Source organism: Malus sylvestris (genome assembly GCF_916048215.2).
Source record: "Malus sylvestris chromosome 4 unlocalized genomic scaffold, drMalSylv7.2 SUPER_9_unloc_1, whole genome shotgun sequence".
NCBI lineage: Eukaryota > Viridiplantae > Streptophyta > Magnoliopsida > Rosales > Rosaceae > Malus > Malus sylvestris.
The window spans coordinates 47,205-61,129 of record NW_025920902.1 but is presented as its reverse complement, the minus strand read 5'-3'; the positions used below and the strand labels follow the sequence as shown (position 1 = coordinate 61,129).

The following is a 13,925-nucleotide window of genomic DNA, read 5'->3' as shown; positions in this document are numbered from 1 at the left end:
TCCTTTCAGATGTTGAGAGTTGTCCCACATCGATGAGGGATAAAGTTTATTATGTGCTTATATGATCTTGTGCTACTCATCATATTTCAGATGTTGAGAGTTGTCCCACATCGATGAGGGATAAGGTTTATTATGTGCTTATATGGTCTTGGGCTACTCATCATATTACCAATTGGTTTTATGGTGGAACCTCAATTTCATCATGGTATCAGAGTGGGTTGTCCTCATGTGAAGCCAAACGACCACATGCGCTCCACGTCACCCAATTGTTGTTCACGTGTAGGCTTGAAAATCCGCCCCCGCACCGGTGAGGGACAAAGTTTGTTATGTGCTTATATAGTCTTGGGTTACTTTCCATATTATTAATTAATTTTATGGTGAAACTTCAATTTCATATTGATGGGTCCTTCAACTCCTACAATATTTTAATATCTGGTACTGCCCGTAGTCGTAAGATTTGACATTTCCATCTTGGATCCATAAACGCCATCTCTGATCAACTACAATAATATCCTCGATCTGCCTAAATTTGCCCTTTCCTTCTATGCTAGAAATCTAAGATCTGAGTGAATTAATAATGGGCAACATCTTTTCAATCTCCATATCATGTGATGACATACTTTCTCGCTGCTGGGATTCCACAGTTGGACAAATAGCATACCCTTGTATGTTCAAGTCCCACCTTCATGATCTGCAGACTGCTTTAGAAGAATTAACGGATCTAAAGAACGATTTGAAGAGAAGGGTTGACAATGCCGAGCAGCAGCAACATTTGAAACGCTTAGACCAGGTACAGAGATGGATAACAAGGGTGGAAGCCATGGAAGCTCAAGCCAATAACTTGGTGAACGGGAAAGATATCAGAAGTCAAAAAGTTGAGAAATTACGTGATTCTGGAGGTGGGTTGTTATGTAATTGCAAAACCCACTACAAGTTGGGGAAAAAATTGGCTAAGATGTTGATGGAAGTGAGTGCTTTACAGAGCAGGGGAGCTTTTGAAGTTGTGGCTGAACGGGTACCTGCAGCTATGGTGTATGAAAGAAGTATTGAACCAACTGTGGGCATGGAGTCAACATTTGGCAAGGTCTGGGATTGCATTGAAGATGAGCAAGTGGGAATTATTGGCTTGTATGGGATGGGAGGTGTAGGTAAGACCACCCTTTTGACCAAGATCAACAACAACTTCCTTCATACCCTCAATGATTTTGATCTTGTGATTTGGATAGAGGTCTCTAAGGATCTAAAGCTTGAAAATATTCAAGACAGCATTGGGGAAAAGATAGGGAGTTGCGATGGCTCGTGGAAGGATAAAGATCACCTTAGAAAAGCTGAAGACATCTTTGCGGTTTTAAAATCGAAGAGATTTGTATTATTGTTGGATGATATATGGGAGAGGGTTGATGTAGCCAAAATCGGGGTTCCGATTCCTGACAGAGAGAATAAGTCTGAGCTTGTATTCACAACTCGCTCTGAGGAGGTTTGTAGCCGTATGGGTGCTCACAAAAAGATCAAGGTGGAGTGTTTGGCATGGGACAGAGCATGGACTTTGTTTCAAGAGAAGGTGGGTGAAGAAACACTTTATATTCATCCAGATATCCCTACACTAGCAGAGATGGTTGCCAAAGAATGTGACGGTTTGCCACTGGCTCTAATTACAGTTGGACGGGCCATGGCTAGCAAGAAGACACCCCAAGAATGGAATCATGCAATTCAAGTTTTAAAACGATCTGCCTCGGAATTTTCAGGTATGGGAGATGAGGTATTCCCTCTTTTGAAATTCAGTTATGATAATCTACCTAGCGAGAAAGCTAGATCTTGTTTCTTGTATTGTGCATTATTTCCGGAAGATTTTCTCATTCACAAAAGAAGATTAATATATTGTTGGGTTGGGGAGGGAATACTGGATGAGTATGATGACATGACTGGAGCTCAAAACCAAGGTTATGATATTATAGGTACTCTTGTTAATGCATGTTTATTGGAAGGTAAGGAAGATTATGTGAAAATGCACGATGTTCTTCGTGACATGGCATTGTGGTTGGCCTGTGAATGCGGGAAGGCCAAAGATAATTTCATAGTTCGTACTGGCGCTCATTTGATTAAAGCACCAGATTTGGAAAAATGGAAGGGTGTGAAAAGGATGTCACTAATGGCTAATCAGATTGAGAATCTGGTGGAAAGATCCACATGCCCCAGTTTATCCACCTTGTTTCTAACTGATAATCATTTGAAGATAATTGGTGAAGGCTTCTTTCAGCATATGCCCAGTTTAAGAGTTTTGGACCTGTCGGAAAACAAGGGTATAACACATTTGCCACCGGGAATATCAAAATTGAAGTCACTACAATATCTCAATCTATCACAGACAGGTATAAGAGGGTTGCCTGTTGAGTTAAAGGCCTTAGACAAGCTAAAATATTTGAACCTAGAGTTTACCAGTAAGATGGATATTGTTCCGAAGAATGTAATTTCAAGTTTTCTGATGCTCAGAGTTTTGAGAATGTATGATTGTGGTTCATCTGACGATATTCTGTTTGGCGGAGAGGAAGCTTTAGTAGAGGAATTGCTGTGCTTGAAACATTTGGAGGTAATGACTATGACCATGAGGTGTGTCTCTGCTTTCGAAAGATTATGTACCTCCCTCAACTTACTAGCATGTACTCAAGTTTTATGCCTCGAGTCCTTCACCTCTGTGATTTCCCTTGATATATCAGCATTGGCAAATATGAAACACCTTGACATCCTTAATATTTGCGACTGTGAAGCTTAGAAGGTTTGAAAACTGATTTGTTATGGAATGGAGTACAAGTACCTAATGATCCTTGCAACTCGATCATGACGATCAAAAGTTTCTTCCACAGCCTTCAGCGGGGAAGCGTGTATGAATGCCCCAAACTAAAGGACTTAACATGGCTTATTTTTGCTCCAAATCTTGTGACCATAGACATACACGACTGCCCTGAAATGGAGCAGATAATCTATAGTAGGCAGTTAAGTAAAATCGAGGAGGTTGTGGATGGTTTTAATTCATTTGCAAAACTTAACAATTTGATACTGCTTAGGGCTGGTTTGGTATTGCTGTGCTTTGAAAAAAAAGCTGTTGTAAGAATAAGCGGCTGTGCTGTGAGAATAAGCGGCTGTGAAATAAAGCCAGTAGAGTGTTTGGTAAACTTTTTTGTGAAAGTTCTTTTGGAAAAAAAAGTAGGATGATAGTGTGTCTTTTCATTAAAGGAGCATTGTAGCTCCGTGTGCTTTGAAAAAACTGGTTTTTTTTCAAAGCAGCAAATAGCAGCTTCAGCTTTTCCTTTGATTTTCAGCTTATTCTCACAGCAACTTCCAAAATAAGCCCTTTTTTTTTCAGTTTACCAAACACAAAAATGACCCTCAGCTTTTTTTCACAGTGGCTTTTTTTAAAATCACCTCAATCCCAAACGGGGCCTTAATCTCTCGAAACTGAAGAACATATACGCAAATGCATTGCCCTCACCGTATCTGAAGACAATTGTTGTGTTTAACTGTCCACAACTCAAACAGCTCCCACTGGATTCCAGTGTGAACAGACGGAATGTTGTCATCGAAGGAGAGGAAGAATGGTGGAATGGGTTGGAATGGGAAGATGGAGCTACTCGAAATGATTTTATTTCCTGCTTTAGAAATTTAAATATTTGACGTACCTGACGTTGTTCTGTCATTGCCAGTTTTCCTTTCATATAAATTGATAAATACTCTTCCTTTCTGTACAAGTTTCTGTAACTTACCCTAATCAAAGAACCACAGGTTATGCCGAAACCCGAAACTTTTATGAAATTTACCATCATGGAGATTAGCTTATATCCGAGAATTTGAATTGCGGTTATGAGTTTGGCTTATTTGGTTAAGAACTGATTGTATTTTTGAAATAATCAGTTTCGACATGAAGAGCTACCAAGAAAAACAAAGACCAAACTACAGGCTGGGTTTTTTTTTTTTGGGAGAACCAGGCTGGTTTTAGTTTCTAAGCGCAGAAGAGAGAATTTGTAATCGTAACGATCACCAATTCTCTACTTCTTAAGAGGTTGTACTTTCATATGATTGTTTATGAGTTGAAGGTGCCGACATTACAGAGGATGCGCTTCCTGCTAAAATCGCTGCCAATGTTACAGCATGAAAGCACGTCCAGGCATCATAGACACTTCAGAAAAAATCACTAAATAGTCCTCTTAAAGCGCTTCTGAACATTTTTCGCCAAAAGAAATTTAAAAGCAGAGGTGTGAAGTGCTTTTAGTTAGACCAAAAGCAAGCGTAGCAGTGGTACCGTCCCAATAGATAAGAAGTCAGGATGCATAAAAAAATCAGAGCGGCTAATGCTATTAGTTGTTTTCCTTGAAAAACTAGACACCCTTCTACTGAAACGCCTTAGTAAATGTGGAACACAACTTCATCATCTTTGATAACTAAAATTCATTTGCTTTGGCAATACAGAAACACTAATTCTCCAACAACCAATTTAGCTTAAAAGTAGCTGCTTTAACTTCTTCAAGATCGGTTGGTAACACAGTTAAATCTTCGGCGTAGAATTTCCGTCCATTTTTTGTACCAATAAGTCTCTTAATCGTAACAGACTTTAAGCGCTGCTGCAAACAATCATTGTGGTTGTCACTCAAGTAATCGGCATTTTGAACTTCTTTAGACATTAAATGCTTGTATATAACCTGAAATCAGCAGAATCAAATAATGAATAAGCAGGGTCGATATCATAAACATACAACGTAAGACTCAAATAAATTTCCAAATAAAATTACAGAACTCTTCTTCTATGTATACATAGCTTGCTGATAGAGCTAATGTATGCGTTGCTAGAGGAGATAGGGACACAGCTGTTTAATTCCTACTTTCAAAAGGTTTCTATATAAGGCTTATGGAAGGGCTAACTGACACAACTAAGGGGCTTCCGACTACTTTTGGTGGAAAAATCTAAAAACACTTATGGGCCATAGAAATGCTTTATGAAAAAGCACATGCTAATGCACTTGAATTTATGAAGAACCACATGCTGAATCGTATTAGTCCAAATTTTTTTTTTTTTACAGTTTGATAGATACTGGGAATTATACAACTACGTACCTTTACCATGTAATTTATATTAGGTGGATAGGAAGCTGTCACAGATAGGGTGAGTGGATGACAGCACAAGAGCAAACCTTCAACAAGAGCTATAAAATCTACCATCACTGATGGATTGTCTACCACCCTCAAATGCGTGATTTTTGCTAATGACGATGAAGGAACTTTTTGAGCTTCACGTATATCTCCTGGAAGGAAACCCATCTGCAAATTTCAGAAAAATAATGCAAGATGAAAATTAATACAAGCAAATTTTATTAGCAGCTTCCTTGGCACAATTTACACATGAACATAAGCTGGTATCAGGAATAAAGTTGTGTTATGAACTTACTTCTGAGTGAGGCTTAACTCCTAAATTCAATTCTTCAACTGGTGTGAAATTCCCAAGATATTCCCGCAATTTAAGAAACCATGATCGACCAAGAAGCATACCACAGCTAAAATTTAACTCAAGATTAGCTACTCTTAGCTGTGTAGAATTCAATGAAATCGTGGATGGGATATTGTTAGCTGTGCAACTGTACAAGTAAACGAGAAGATTTGGAGTATTTATGTTGACCTCCTTCACACAATTATTCCCATGTAATGTTATTGACAATTTCCTGAGTAGATGGCTAGAAACTTTTAGGATCTTTGCGGAATCAAAAGAGGCGGAGAAGGTCAGCTCCTCGAGATATGGAAACTTAGAAATAAGTGTCTCAATAATTTTGTTGGTAATGAAAGTGTGATATGTAGAGCATAAACTCAACTCCTTTAGATTACTGCATAAACTCAACTCCTTTAGATTACTGCAGGAGACAGCGAATAGATCTTATAGTTCAAGTCTAGCTTCTTGACATAGTTTTTGGCGATTAACTCTATTCGATCATCAAAGACTTGCTCTTGCTCTTTGTTGCCATGCACGGTCTGCTGAGCCGCTCGTTTGTATCTATGAAATCTTGACAAGATCGCTCTCAGCCTAAAGCATTCGATGATACATTTTTTGTGATTTCCATGTTCATGGCATACTCTCATTGATTTGTCAACCCATGTTGTAAGATGATTCCGGAGCCCCTTGGCCTTTTTACGTTTACAACCGTATGGATCCATTAGACAATAAAGCACGGAAGGAATTTCGGTGTCAACATCGAAATGAGAGTCTGGTACTGAGTTCAAAACACTCTTCCATGTCTTAGACACGACGCTCATGTGGACTTTATCTTCTAGAGGCATGCAAAACAGGATTTGATGCATAATACCTTCTGGCAACTGAGATATTCGATCTACAGTCTGTTAACATCATCTCCGCCATGTCGCGTTAAAGGTGAGAGGGACCATTGTCCCTCAACTTTAACTCAAATTTGCCTAGCTTCATTTTGAGACAAGATCATGAATTTGCCTAGGTCACAAGGTCCCTCAACTTTAACTCAAATTTGCCAAGCCTTGGGGAAAGTGGGACTCACTTGCCCTTTAGAATCCTAGCCTCATGCCTTTCACAACCAAAACCACAAAAATAATTTGTAGACAATATCATCAGTTTGAGGGGCTAGATTTTGCTTCTAGCCTCGGAACCTTGTCAACACATTAGATATGTTCTTACAATCCCTCCCCCATGAAAAGTTAAAAAATTAAATGTTATTTCTCTATTCACTATTATTCCTAAAATAACTTCTATGTTGTGGCCTATTTCTGAGGGAGAGAGGGTGCGGCAGCAATAGAGAAAATGAATAAATTGAGTAGCGTTGCTATTCCATGTAAAAAACTAGTAAGCTTCTAGAGACAAACTACATACATATACAAGGGAAGAAATAAATTAGACTTTTATATATACTATTAAAATGTTGAGGAATGTGATTGTGTAAATCTAGAAGTAAAATTCAATAGGATTTGGGAGATCAAATCCCTTTATGACTTATTACTTGTAGGGCAAGTAAAGCCCACCACTATGCATGTAATATGGGCGCCATAGCATTTATAGCAGGATATAGGACAACAAATATTGTCAGCTCCTCCTATCGTTGTCGTGCATGTAATACACACGCCATATAAAAAAAAGTGAACATGGCTGACATCATGCTAACGCCAACCAAGTCAGCAGGTGCAAAGCTAGGAAAAACTTGACGGGCTTTTAGACTGGCTTCGTGGGCCCTTCATTGGCCCTGCAAATATTGAGTAAATTGTAGCAATGATCCCTCAACTTTAATCAAATTAGAGCAATGGTCCCCCAACTAAAAATCCATTACTATTGGTCCCTCGGCTCATCAAAATGTGTAGCTATAGTCCTTTTCATCAACTTCGTCAAAATTTTGTCAAAATAAGTTATGTTGGAATGACCATTGCTAAATTGGGGTCCCTCAACTCATCAAAACGTGTAGCTATGATTATTTTTGTCAACTTCGTCAGAATTTTGTCAAAATGAGTTATGTTGGAAGGACCATTGTTACAATTGGGTTAAAGTTGAGGGATCATTGCTCCAATTAGGTTAAAGTTGATGGACCAATGGTAGTGGATTTTTAGTTGAAGGACTATAGATGCACGTTGTGATGAGTTGAGGGACCAATGATAATGGATTTTTCGTTGAGGGATTAATGCTCCAATTGAGTTAAAGTTAAGGGACCATTGCTACAATTTACCCCCAAATATTAGACCACTGGAACTAGGCCTGGCAAACGGGTCGTGTCAGTCGTGTTCGTGTCGTTTTCGTGTAACACCTGTTATCTTAATGGGTCGTGTCGTGTCACACCTATTATCTTAACGGGTCCTTAACAGGTCGGGTCACTTTACCCAACGGGTAAAGTGACCCGACCCGTTAAGAAAAATATTTTTTTTTTCCTAAATTTGCACATACCACACATTGTCACATAAATATTACTTCAAAACATTAAACCACATTTGTCGTTTAAGTACTACATCTACACTCGAAAATAAGAGCCTCATAAAAAATACATTCATACACTACTAATCTATAACAAATATTAAATGTGCAAGGATATGCAAAATGAAAGCGTTTTTGTTTTCAAGGTTGTGAAGCCTTTCTCAAAAGTTTAAACCTTGCCAATGGAACTCAAGGCTTAATGAAAGTGACCTACTAGTGTGTTTATTCGTACTTTCATTAAGTATAACATAAGATTTTGTGGTATCCACTAGTGTAAATATTTTAAATTGAAGATTGAATTCATTCATTGTATTCATATAGGATCAAGGAGTGTAGTTGTAAAAAATCATCAAAATCGGAGTTAAAATAACCGTTAAATTGTGATTTTTCGTTTATAACCGTTGAAAAGTTTTGTCCCGTTACTTAATCTTTAAATGTTTATTTTTTGCAATTTTTGGCGTATGCGATCTCGAAGCATATACAAACAAGTTTGACAGTTAGATCGTTGAAACTAGTTTCGTAGAATGCATATCCCATCAAAACAATAGATTCACTAACACTTAAGAGTTTATTCTTACTTTCATTAAGTATAACATAAGATTTTGTGGTATCCACTAGTGTAAATATTTTAAATTGAAGATCGAATTCATTCATTGTATTCATATAGGGTCAAGGAGTGTAGCTGTAAAAAATCATCAAAATCGGAGTTAAAATAACCGTTAAATTGTGATTTTTCGTTTATAACCGTCGAAAAGTTTTGTCTCGTTACTTGATCTCTGAATGTTTTTTTTTTGCAATTTTTGGCGTATGCGATCTTGAAGCATATACGAACAAGTTTGACGGTTGGATTGTTGAAACTAGTTTAGTAAAATGCGTATCTCATCAAAACAATAGATTCACTAACACTTAAGAGTTTATTCATATTTTCATTAAGTATAACATAAGATTTTGTGATATCCACTAGTTTAAATATTTTAAATTGAAGATCGAATTCATTCATTGTATTCATATAGGGTCAAGGTATGTAGCTGAAAAAAATTATCAAAATTGGAGTTAAAATAACCGTTAAATCGTGATTTTTCATTTATAACCGTCGAAAAGTTTTGTCTTGTTACTTGATCTCTGAATGTTTGTTTTTTGCAATTTTTGGCGTATGCGATCTTGAAGTATATACAAACATGTTTGATGGTTGGATCGTTGAAACTAGTTTCGTAGAATGCGTATCCCATCAAAACAATAGATTCACTAACACTTAAGAATTTATTCATACTTTCATCAAGTATAACATAAGATTTTGTGGTATCCCCTAGTGTAAATATTTTAAATTGAAGATCGAATTCATTCATTGTATTCATATAGAGTCAAGGAGTGTAGTTGTAAAAAATCATCAAAATCGGAGTTAAAATAACCGTTAGATCGTGATTTTTCGTTTATAACCGTCGAAAAGTTTTGTCTCGTTACTTGATATGTGAATGTTTGTTTTTTGTAATTTTTTGCTGATGCGATCTCGAAGCATATACAAACAAGTTTGACGGTTGGATCGTTGAAATTAGTTTCGTATAATTCGTATCCCATGAGTTCAATGGTGTGTGTGTGTGTGTATATATATATTTATTTATTAAGTAGATTTAAATCTATTTATTTTGTATGTATAATTATTATAGTTTTTAGGGGTATAAAATTTAATTTAAAATTTAATATATATATATATATATATATATATATATATATATAACTAGTATAGTTAATATTTTGGGGGTATAATTATTATAGTTAATTTAATATATATATATATATATATATATATAATTATTATAGTTTTTAGGGGTATAAAATTGTTAAATTAATATATATAATTATTATAGTATTTTTTTAGGGATATAAAATTATTAAATTAATATTCTGCTTATCGTGTATCGTGTTACCCACGTGTATACCCGAACTAACCCGTTATCTTAAGAGGTGCTTATCGGGTTACCCGATAACGACCCGTTTCGTTATCGTGTCGACTGATAGGATCATATTTATATATATTTTTACTTCAAATTCACTCGTCTTTTCTTAGTTAGTTCCTTATATTTTTGAGCTATTTACGTTATTTTTGTGTTTATAGGATTTGTTATGCAAAGAAAATAAAAATGGCTAAATGATTTTTATTTATCAAAAACGTGGCAGTGTGGTAGGTGGAGCTGGATGAGTGGATACCATCTAGAAGAATAAGTGCAGCTGGTAGGTGAGGGGAAAAGAAGAAATAAAAAAAAAGAAAGGGTGAGGCATTAGCCTCGGAAGTGAAAAGAATAAGAAGCATAAAGGCTTCTGGAAAAGCGGGAAAGAGAGAGGGGGGGAACTGCCCTTTGGGCAGCTCGAAAAGAAACAGCAGAAAGCAAGAGGTTAGACAGGAGAGAGACGCAGACAGGGGAATTGTGAGCGTGAGGATTGTGGAGGGTTGCCTTTGGGCAGAGTGGGAGGTCAGGAGGGGGCAGCGTGTCAAGCCTCGGGAGAATAGGAGGAGGGCTGACACGGGTAGCAGAAAAACAAAGCTGCCATTGGGCAGCTTGAGCAGAGAGTGAGGACCGAGAGACAGGGAGCGAGGGAGTCGGGAGAAGGTTAGAAGGTCAGTACGGGAAATTGGCGCGCGGGAGAGAAGCAGAGACGGACGAGGCGCTGCCATTTGGCAGCGTGGGAACGGAAAGCTGCCACGGGGCAGCACAAGAAGCACGTGGAGACGTGAGGCAGCGACGCGGTCTTGGAGGTCAGGAGGGAAACAGAAAACGAGAAACAGGGAGAGCAGAGAGAATTGTCAGCGTGAAAGGATAGAATAAAACAGAGAAGAAGGCTGCCCTTTGGGCAGCTCGTGCGAAGTCAGTCAGCGTGAGAAAGAGCAGGAAGCAGGGCAAGAACGTAGCAATTCATTCTCTCTCAGTTAATCCTCTCCATACTTATATTTTACTGTTGGTTTTATTTTAATAATGTGTAACTAATTTTATATTGGCTAGAGGTTAATTCAAAGCCATGAATATATTTGTAATATGAATTGATTACCTTCAGTTGTGATTTCTGAGTTGTGATTTAATTTGCTTAACTGCTTGATTGATAACTTATTTTTGTATGTCGATTAAGAATGCATGCTTAATTTACATGCATGAATTTGATGCTAGAATATAAGTGAATTTCACCTAATCGTTATGAACTTATATTCACAAGTAGTGGAGGTCGCTTATAAACGATCGCGTTAAGTAAATTCTAGGCTGGATTAACATGCGTATTCCATAGTTATGAATGCCTAGTCAATGTTTATGTTTTTCATAGAATTTAATGATTCTTGCTTGTTCTCTATTATGCAATTCATGTAGGGAACTTGTAGGAAATGTTTTGGGTTGTCGTATGCAATCATACAACCCAATAACTTGTGGAAAATCTAAGAGTTAATTTAAGCGGACCTAATTAACTTGGAACATTGTGATTTACAATTTATTGAAAGAACAACTGAAAATCAATTTAGGTTGCATATATGTCATGTGTGGAGAAGAACCCTCTAGCTAATCCGTCATTTATCATTTTACCTTAATTTTATGTTTTTGTCAATTCTGTAATTTAATTAAGTTTAATTTACTTTTCATCAAAACCAAACACCCACCCATTATTAAATTATATTATTTAGTTAGTTTTCTTTATTGTTAGTCTTTTAATTTAATTTCCGTCCATTTCAATTCCTAGTGTCTATTTTGATTGTTTTTATTATTTTGAGTCATTTTAAGTGTGTTTCGAATTATTAGAGTTTTTAGCCTAGTTTTGTGTCCTTGAGTCTTGTTTAATATTTTTAACTTTGTTTTTTTATGTTTTTAAGAGGTTTTAGCAAGCCCTCCTAATCCCCGGCCTAGAACGATACCCTACTTATACTTATACTACAATTGACAAAAAGAGGGTTTAATTTGTGTGTCAAGTAATTCTCACACCAAATTTTGGCGCCGTTGCCGGGGATTAGCAAATTTGCTAATCCCTTGTTTATGTTTTTGTTTGTATTTATTTATATTTTTTTTCTTTTTTTATTTTTGTGTTTTTGTCTTTTACTTTTGATATTTGATTTAGTTTTCTTTCTTTGAATTGAGGTACAAATGGAGCAAGACCTGGATTCTACTAGCATTCAAGATCTATTGGCACAGCTCACTGCTCAATTAACTCATAATGCCGAACGGACCACAATGCCAAGTGTCCCTACACTTGATGTGCCCTATGGGCAAGGATATCAAGGTCCTCAATTTTCTGCAAATGAAGATGTTTGGGGATATCAAGGCCATAACCAATCAAGGGGCAACATGTTTTCCAATGCTTACAATTCAGATTGGAGAGATTATTCAGATTACATGTGGGGAGAACCTCAACAATTCCAACAAGGTGGATATTGGCAGCAAGAAGACGCGTTCTATTCAAGACCTATGCAGCCACCACAGCATCCCCCACAACAATTCCAATCGAATCAAAGTATGCCCGTGGATTATAATCAAATGCTTGAAGAATTAATTTCTTCGGTACAGGGTTCACAAAAAGAAGAACAATTGCCGCCATCGGAAGAGTTCTATCAGTGGCCATATGAACCGTCACAGCCACCACAACAATCAACCCAATTCAATTCAGGTACGTCCTTGGATAATGATACACTTAATAATTTACTCGCCTCTTTGAATCAGGGAGTAGAAAATCAAAACCAGGAGATGCAAGACCGAGTCAGAAGAGTGGACGAATTGGATATGCATGTTGGGCAGATTATGGAATTCATGGCACAGATTCAAGAGCAAAGTGAAGTCGCCAACTCAACTTTTGAAAATTCAAAGGCAGAAGTTGAAATCGATGAAGCCATCACCTTGGAAGGTGACAGGGAGGATGAAGCTGTCCCAGAACCATCCAAACACAGCCCGAACTTGGATGAATTGCTGCTGCAAGCAGAAGGGGAGGAGGACGACCTGGGCAGTTTAGATGAATTCTTGCTGCAAGCTTCTCAAATTCCTATGTCATCCAACTCAGGTGAGGGAGTTCTAAATTCACTTCATTCTAACATTAGTCCACCAAATGTCCTTTTTCCTTGCAGGTTTTTGATTCCCAAGCAAGAAGAGAGTGAAAAAGACATTGTGGAAGCTCTTCCAAAGGTACAAAAGGATATTCCAATTCTTGGTGCAACAAAGCAAGTTCCCGATAGTATTGAAACATTCAAAGAACCTTGCACACCAAGAAAAGGGATTCAAGAGAATGAAGTGGTTGAAGCAGATCAAGAATTCATCCAAGGGACTGTGCATGAGACAATCAAGCCCAAAGCAGTTGAGTTTGATGACCCGGGACAAGCCACAACTATCATAGTAAACCTGGCCAAGTTCAAAGTCCCGGAAATGTTCAAAAATGTGGTGTTTGTCATTGAGTTTGTGCCGAAAAAAGAAAGTAAGCCATCTTCTCCAATTTTAATTTTTATTTATACTAACATTTTTCTGATTTTGATGATTCAGGCACCCACTCGTGAATTCAAACCATTGCCGAATCATTTCAAGTATCACCTCCCATTAAAAGATAAATTCCATGCTTTGGAGCCGATGGGAGTTTAAAAGGAAAGATTCGTCCGGCTAAAGACGTTAAATCAAGCGCTTCTTGGGAGGCAACCCAAGCATTCAACGAAGGGAGACTTTGAAATTGCTCAACAAATCTTTTTCCGATCAGATTTGCATTCCTAAACCCTTCTCTTTACTGCATTTATTTTACCTTGTTTAAGTTCATTAACTGTTAGTTTACTTGCGTGTGAATCTTGTTTAGGGTAGATAAAGTCTCTTTACATTAATTTACATATATAAAAAAAAAAAAAAAAAATAAAATAAAATAAAAAGATAAAATTTAAAATTAATGATAAAAAAAAAAATATACAAAAAAAAAAAAAAAAAAAAAAAAAAAAAAAAACATAAAAGTACAAATATTTTACAATGACTTA

The 13,925-nt window shown here is 37.0% G+C and overlaps 2 protein-coding genes across 2 annotated transcripts; one reads left to right on the top strand and one right to left on the bottom strand.

Moving 5' to 3' along the window:
* Window positions 1-431: 431 nt before the first annotated feature.
* On the top strand, window positions 432-3,831 carry LOC126613556 (probable disease resistance protein At5g63020). Its single transcript, XM_050281183.1, is given in 3 exon segments — window positions 432-2,762; window positions 2,765-3,057; window positions 3,439-3,831. Coding segments are annotated over 3 exon segments (2,709 nt in total). The 5' UTR covers window positions 432-577; the 3' UTR covers window positions 3,670-3,831.
* A 635-nt stretch (window positions 3,832-4,466) lies between these two features.
* LOC126613559 (uncharacterized) lies at window positions 4,467-6,394 on the bottom strand. Its single transcript, XM_050281185.1, has 4 exons — window positions 6,342-6,394; window positions 5,435-5,891; window positions 5,104-5,307; window positions 4,467-4,691 (listed from the first exon to the last, which is right to left on the bottom strand). The coding sequence occupies exons 1-4, from the start codon at window positions 6,392-6,394 to the stop codon at window positions 4,467-4,469; spliced, it is 939 nt and encodes a 312-aa protein (XP_050137142.1).
* Window positions 6,395-13,925: the final 7,531 nt, after the last annotated feature.